The sequence below is a fragment of the Jaculus jaculus genome, chromosome 10 (assembly GCF_020740685.1).
Source record: "Jaculus jaculus isolate mJacJac1 chromosome 10, mJacJac1.mat.Y.cur, whole genome shotgun sequence".
In the NCBI taxonomy this organism is placed as follows: domain Eukaryota; kingdom Metazoa; phylum Chordata; class Mammalia; order Rodentia; family Dipodidae; genus Jaculus; species Jaculus jaculus.
In genome coordinates this window covers 96,826,244-96,833,873 of record NC_059111.1, presented here as the reverse complement: position 1 = coordinate 96,833,873, position 7,630 = coordinate 96,826,244, and the positions used below count along the sequence as shown (strand labels likewise).

The following is a 7,630-nucleotide window of genomic DNA, read 5'->3' as shown; positions in this document are numbered from 1 at the left end:
AAAAGAACTCCAGACTTTTGCTCACTTTGTGCATCTGGCTTCACATGGGCAATGGGTACTTGATCCGCAGTCACTGTGCAGGCGAAGCACCTTAACAGCTAAGAAAATGAGGATGAGGATGGATGAGCCAGTAGTCCCAGTAAGTGAGCAGCTGAATCACAAGGGGCCTTTTGCAGTGTCTGCTCTAGCAGCACGCTGAGTCTGAGGTAGTGATCAGGACATAAAGGAGTCAGGCCTTTGGAGTATGACACAGAGGGCCATTCATGGCCTGGAAGCCATGAGCAGCCTCTACCTCTTTGAAGTTTCATTTCTGTCTTTTTAAGTGGAGCTCATATTAGCTACCTTGTGAAAACCAAATGTGAAGGATGAATGTGGACAGTGAACTCCTGGAGGTTATTCCTGATCCCCTCACCACAGAGCTTCCTGTCACACTGTTGACCACCACCTGCTCCAGGTCTTCAGATCCCTCAAAATGTCTCTCTACACACAAGCACGGGGAGACAACCCTTCTCTGTTTGCTTTGCAATTTCACCCTTTCAAGTAATAGAAAAGCAAATCATGGCTTGGCATGGTGGTCCAAACCTGTAATCCCAGCAAGGAGACAGAGCCTGGAGAAGCCCCACAAAGCCAGCCTGCTCTATGTAGCAAGTTCCACGACAGCCAAGGCTTCAGTGAGATCCTGTCTCAAAAACAACAGCCAGGGGCTGGAGAGATGGCTTAGCGGTTGAGCGTTTGCCTGTGAAGCCTAAGGACCCTGGTTCAAGGCTCATGTCCACTCTCCCCTCCCTCCCCCCTCCTCTTTCTGTCACTCTAAAATAAATAATTAATTTTCAAAAAATAGCCAGGCATGGTGGTGCACGCCTTTAATCCCAGCACTCAGGAGGCAGAGGTAGGAGGATCACCATGAGTTCAAGGCCACCTTGAGACTACATATTAAATTCCAGATCAGCCTGAGCTAGAGACCCTACCTCAAAAAAACAAAATATAAAAAAAAATTTTAAATAATAAAGTAAATAAATCAATGAATCATATTGGTTTAAACCAAATGGAAATGCCTTGTAGAGATACAAAAAAGCTTTCAAGAAATTGACCAGCATTTTCTCCCCATTTCTGCTTTTATCCATACATCTGCTCTTCTCCCTCCTCCTCCCCATCTTCTGTCAAACTGACAATCTCAGGTTAGAGAAAGAAACCTAGGCAAAACATGAAAACTGGGTGCAGAGTCACACCTTTGATCCTAGCACTGAGGAAAGTGAGGTAGGATTGCTGTGGATGCCAAGGGGGCCTGGCTGGAGCGGTAACCATTGTATTAATGAGAAATATGGGCAGATGGTTACCTTGAGAAATTTTACAATCATTTAAAAAATGAAAATTGTATCGCCACTTTAAATGTGAAGAGGGTGGAGGGCACAAAGGTTAATTTTAGGAGAGATGGCTTGATTTGTTAAGACATTTGTTTCCAAGTAATTATACTACGTGTGGCTGTAATTTATTATCCATTCTATCTCATAGATAAGCCCTGGATATAATGCCAAAAAAGTATAAAGTATGTACAATGGGGATTTCCCATTACCATTAGGGGAAAACTGAACGTGTGGAAGGAGTTTTTTGGTTGTTGTTTGCTTGGTTGGTTAAGTTTCACAACAATGTTGCTCACATCCTAGATAAATTTCAAAAGACTGATTATAGGTTTTGTTTTTTGTAAAAAGTATTTACTTTTCACAAGTGAGGGTGAAATGAGGCAGAGAAGTTTACAGAAAGGATGTCCATATATAAAGAAAGAAATAGCAAAATATTTTTGGTCATAATTTAGAAACAAACTATAAAAAGGCAAGTGTTGCTCAGTCCATCTCTTCCACGGAGCAGTATGAGCACGGCTCTCAGTTCCTTGATATCCTCAGTAGGCCACGGATGCGTCTGACAAGAGCCTGTATGAAACTATAGCGAGATCGAACTTTTGAATACAGTCCTTCAATGTCCAGAAGTTTCTTTTGTAGTGATTCTCCGAAAGCATTGATGGCATCAGCTTGAAGCTAGAGGAGACGCAGAACCATTCTCATATTAAAATTCCTGTCAAATATTTCTTCTATCTTAACACATAAAACTTTTGCTTTTTTGTAATGTGCTCTTTCCAGATACTTTTTGTCAAATGCTTTTCCAGATTTTTGTAAAGGGGTACAAAATTAAATAAACAGTCCTATTTTCTACCACAGAAGTTTTTGTTATGATCCTGTTGGTTTCCGAACTCCTGATTGCTGATTTACCGACATACAAAAACAAATCCTGCCAGGTATGGTGGTTTCCTAACTCCTAATTGGTGATTTACTGACATATATACAAAAACAACTCCTGCCACACATGATGGCGCATGCATCTGGAGTTCATTTGCAATGGCTACAGGCCCTGGTATGCCCATTCTCATTCTCTCTCTCTCTCTCTGATAATAACTAAATAAATAAATATAAAATATTTTTGAAAAGCATATGAAGTTTTGGATCCTTTTCATATTAAATTGAAAAACTAAAATTAAGCACAAAATTAGATGAACCTATCTGACTTCAGTTTTAAAATAACAGTACAAGGAAATTACTTATCGTATGTTCCCCCTGGCTTTAAAACAGACCTGGTCCAGGCAAAGCAGCCACAGTCATTAATTCAACACGTCCCCCCCAAGCACTGACTAAGATCCTCACACATGCTATGCAAGTGCTCCAACACTGAACTATAATTACAATAGCTTCTGGATGATTTTTTTTTTTTAATTTATTTGAGAGCGACAGACACAGAGAGAAAGACAGATAGAGGGAGAGAGAGAGAATGGGCGCGCCAGGTCTTCCAGCCTCTGCAAATGAACTCCAGATGCGTGCGCCCCCTTGTGTATCTGGCTAACGTGGGACCTGGGGACCCGAGCCTCGAACCGGGGTCCTTAGGCTTCACAGGCAAGCGCTTAACCGCTAAGCCATCTCTCCAGCCCTGGATGATTTATTTTTGATTAATTTTGTCTAATGCTGCACTTGGCTTCACTTAGTATAAGCTCCCCTAAGCAAGCTTAGCTAAAAGGGGAACTCATTTTCCAAGCTCAGTGATGACAAATGCAGTCAGGACTAGGATGAGGCTAGCCAGGTCTGGAGCTGCCACAGCTGAGTCCCTCTCCCAGGAAAAGGCCAACTTTCAACTGCAAGGTAAGCAACTAAGGAGGGTAAAAGGAAACAAGAGGCTTTATGACCCATGGTTAAAAACACTCAGCTCCAAGAATAGATGTAGCTAGTTTATTTTTGCCTAAGATCGCATACCACCATAGAGGAACTTTTAGTGGTTATTATCAGTATGATTATTAAAGTTTTTCCTGTGTTGAATGTGGTGGTACACACCTTTAATCCAAACATTTAGGAGGCAGACATATGAGGATCGCTGTGAATTCAAGGCCAGCTTGGGCTAGAGCAAGATACTACCTTCAAAAACAAACACAAATTATATATATATATATTTTCCCTGTGTTGAGTCCTGCTTTGTTCCTAAAAATTCTACAGAGATAATAAAAAGACAGCAGGGATCTCCAGACCGGTATAACATAGGCTGGGCGATCGATGACACCCACAGGTCTGGGAATTAAAAGGCCTAGCCCAACAGTGGCCCACTGGGGCATGGTGGAAGCGCTGGAGGGTAGGCCGAGCAGGAGACCCACAAGTGTGTGAGTTCAACCACAAGTGTGTGAGTTCAAAGGCCTATGTCGCCGGGCATGGTGGCGCATGCTTTTAATCCCAGCACTCAGGTGGCAGAGGTAGGAGGGTTGCCCTGAGTTCGAGGCTACCCTGAGACACAGTGAATTCCAGGTCAGCCTGAACTAGAGCAAGACTTTACCTCAGAAAACCAGGGGAGGGAGGGGGGGGGCCTATCTCTCCAGTGGCCAACTGGGGCATGGTGGAAGCTGTTTACTGAAATCCATACAGCTGTTAAGTAGCCAAGCTAGAATTCAAATCAGGTAACTATATACAACCCTGAAATTTTTAATCTTTATTAACATGCCAGTCTTTCCCTTTTAATCTAAAAAGAAAAGGTAGGGTGTGAAAATATATCCTTACCTGCTCTATATCATGTTGACTTACTACAGTCATCCCACTTCTAAAATCCAGATTGGGTTCTGAGGAGAAGGAATCTACAGATAGAAAGACACAGTCAAGCCAGCTTTGCAAGTATATATAATTACTACAAAGCAGAGGAAGCTGCCAACAACAGCAACATAAAAATCAGGTCAGCGTGCGGGCGTGGGAGCACACTTTTCATCCCAGCCCTTGGGAGGCAGAAGAAGGAGGATGGCCGTTGAGTCCAAGGCCACCCTGAGAGTACATAGTGAATTCCTATGACTGAACTAGAGTGAGACCCTACCTCAGGGGAAAAAAAAAAAAGTCAGGTCAAGATCAGTACTTCAATGTTCAACTTTTAGCAACAGAAGCCCAGAAGGCTACCCCTGGTCCAGGACAGACTTCTCCAGCTGTTCGCCTCTTTCAGACTCAGCAGACAGAGCCCAGTTCACAGTAAGCATTATGACCCAGTGCCTGACCCACTTCTATTTTTCTGGAAAACTGTGACAGAAAATTCTGGGCCTGGATCACCCCTTAATTATAAGAGACTGAAGAGACAGCTGAGGAGCAGGGTCTAGAATATTCTACGCTCAACACAATTTCCCTGTATAGAATGTATAGAAGCATCTGTGTTTACTGATTACTTAGCTCTCTTGTCACCCAATTCACTATGTAACCTAAAATGTGAGAAATATGAGTTTCTGGGCACAGTGGTACACTTGTCCCAGCCACCCGGCAGGCTGAAGCAGGATGCTCATTTCAACCCAGGGCACCGAGACCAGCCTGGGCAATATGAAGAGACTTTGTCTCACAAGAAAAAAAGAAAGCACAAAGGAACTGGCTTTTCAAGGCACTAAAACATACACAACATTTATGGTTCATTAATTTGCAGAATAAAAGTTTACCTTGCAATCTTCTGCTTTGAAATAAGGTTCTATAGGCAAGCAAGGAATCCTGGGAATCGGTGGGCGTGCAGTGTAGCAAGTAGTACTCCAGATGGCGCCAGAGAATAAACAGGCAGGTCTCTATGATAACTGGGAGTTCAGAGTAAAGGACAGTAATCACACACTTACAACCCGGTGTCTGAGGCACAGGAGGAGGGGAGCCGAGGCGTGGGGGTCCCGGGGCTTATGCCGGGGCCTCGCCAGAGCACCCCGAGGTGTTACAGTGCTAGCCAGCTACTCTCAGAAGAGTAAGAATTACAACTTGGAATTCCATCCGGCACTTATGAGAAAGGGCTGAACAGTAATAAATGTGCTCTTCCTCGAGCTTCGGCGGCCACATAACATGAGAAGCAAAGCCCGGCACCCAGAGGCTTGCGGGCGGCTGCTACTGGGTGAAGGATACATGAGCAAAGGGAGAGCAGCTTCGCCTGGTTGTTGATCAGCCTCACCAGCCGCCGTCTTGCCAGAACGTACTTCTGGGTGGTGGAGATTTTGTCGACACCGGCGGGCATCACAGAATGGCACAGCTGCGAGAAGAAAGTAAATCAGTACCAGAATCGCATAAGAACAACACGTTTAACAAAAAGCTACTGTAGACAGGCCACTGTGGCAAGTGGCCTGCAAAAAGCACTCAAATGTATTTACATCCCTCCAGATAAGAGTTCACGACCCAGGAAGGAGAGCCAAGGCAGCAGTCAGGGTCACACATGTTCACCTGTAGCCTTCGGACACGACCTACACCCGGCACGCCCAGCCCGTGAACGTGCCCAAACCCAGAATGTCCTGACGGTCAAACAAAATGCCGTCTTCACACGATAGATGGAACAACAACATGGACATTTCTGTCACAGCGGTCAGGGAACGTGTGGGGACGATGGAACGCAAGACCTAACATGGCGGTCACCATGCCTGTCCCGAGCACGTCTCCGTCAGAAACAGCGCTGCTGTGACAGAAGGCACACCGACCAGGCCTGGAGAGCAGGCCGCAAGCTTTCTTAGGACAAAGCATTGCCTCCTACAAATGGAGCTCTCTCCACCTGCAGGTTCACAGCCTTCGATCCTACCAATCCTAGGTGGAAATTAAGAAAGAACTGTACCTGATGCAGACCCGTTTTGTTTGTTTGTTTTGGTCACTCTCAGGGAGTCTTAGAATCAATGGCCTATGTATATACACCAAGGACAACTAACCGTTCTAGCGCTGTGCATCAGCTACACTGTAGGGAGACAGGAATGTCGGCTACAAGCCACAGCATTTCAGGGATTTCCTCAACCCAACCGGCACCTCCTGCCTCACCCTGTCAGCTGTGTCTCTGGGAGGTTCTTCAAGCCTCACTGAGAAGCAAGAGCAACAAGCCTGTCCTGTGCAGGCAGGTGGGATACTTAGCTCAGGGCTGCTCAATGAAAGCCAAAGGATGGTGACGAGAAGTAGGCTTTCACTATTCCTAAGAGTGACGTGGGCCTTTCTGGAAATCTGGTGCGAACAAAAGACTCAACATCCAGGCTTCCTCAAGATACTGCAGAGGAGACAGCCAAAGGATGTCAGGCTGTGCCAAATGCCCGAGAAGACAAGCAACTGAGGAAGTAAGTTTACTCATTCAGCAATGCCAGCCACAGCCAAGACTCGGAATGTTCCTGGGTGACAGGGAGAAAGGGATCAACTCTATATGCTATTCTATTTGGAAAATTCATTATTAAAAATGCTAGACATATCAAGACACCTAAGTTCAAATGCAAAGCATCTACAGTAGTAAGTTTCTCACCACAAAATTTTAGAGCAGTTTTTTTTATGAGAAGTAAATCTTTTTACAGCCGAATTGTCCTATTTTCTAGAACAAAACCACACACACACACACACACAGGATTGGTTTTTTGAGGTAGGGTCTCACTCTAGCCCAGGCTGACCTGGAATTCACTATGTAGTCTCAGGGTGGCCTCGAACTCACGGAGATCCTACCTCTGCCTCCTACGTGCTGGGATTAAAGGCGTGTGCCACTACACCCGGCAACAAATCCATTCTATTTTCTGACTGAGACTGTCAATGCTTACGAGGAAAGTGCAAAGGTGAGACTTTTCCCACTGACCAGGAAGAATCGCTGCCATTCATTCCCGTGTTCACAATGCATGTATCCTTACTTCCAAGTCTGCGGCCAGGACCCCAAAGCAATGACTCCTGAAGCCTCACAGCCCATCAGAAGATGCCTACCTCTTTTATCTCATCTGGTGGAAGTTGCTCCACGTTTTGTAGCTTGTTGACACTGCGACGGTGACTTTCGTGATAGCTGAAGAAATCATTGGCACTCTGTTTCAGCAGGTAGATGATGATGCCCAAACCGGGCAGGCGCCAGTATGGAACCACTGGGGCTTGGGAATCTAACAGATGATAAAAAACAATGTTCTCCTTTTAACTATTTTCTATGAAATTGAAGCCATCTGTTTAAAGCAAAAAATACCCAATAATGAAAGTCACGTAAGCTACCACTAATACCAACCCAAGACTACACTTAAACTCCACTGACACTGCAAACAGCAAGTGAGTGGGCACTGCCGGACTCAGGCACACGCCTAAGGCTAGAGTCCTTGAGAGTAAAGAAATGTGACTGGGAG

At 45.1% G+C, this 7,630-nt stretch overlaps 1 protein-coding gene across 1 annotated transcript in view; it reads right to left on the bottom strand.

The window, feature by feature from the left end:
• Positions 1 to 1,690: 1,690 nt before the first annotated feature.
• Positions 1,691 to 7,630, bottom strand: part of Nup205 (nucleoporin 205) — an 82,881-nt gene continuing 76,941 nt past the window's right edge. Inside the window, exons 39-43 of the mRNA XM_045160286.1 lie at positions 7,230 to 7,396; positions 5,430 to 5,553; positions 4,988 to 5,116; positions 4,083 to 4,156; positions 1,691 to 2,033 (exon numbers count right to left, since the gene is read on the bottom strand). Coding sequence (XP_045016221.1) covers positions 1,881 to 2,033; positions 4,083 to 4,156; positions 4,988 to 5,116; positions 5,430 to 5,553; positions 7,230 to 7,396 — 647 coding nt within the window. The 3' untranslated portion in view covers positions 1,691 to 1,880. The remainder of the gene's footprint in view (positions 2,034 to 4,082; positions 4,157 to 4,987; positions 5,117 to 5,429; positions 5,554 to 7,229; positions 7,397 to 7,630) is intronic.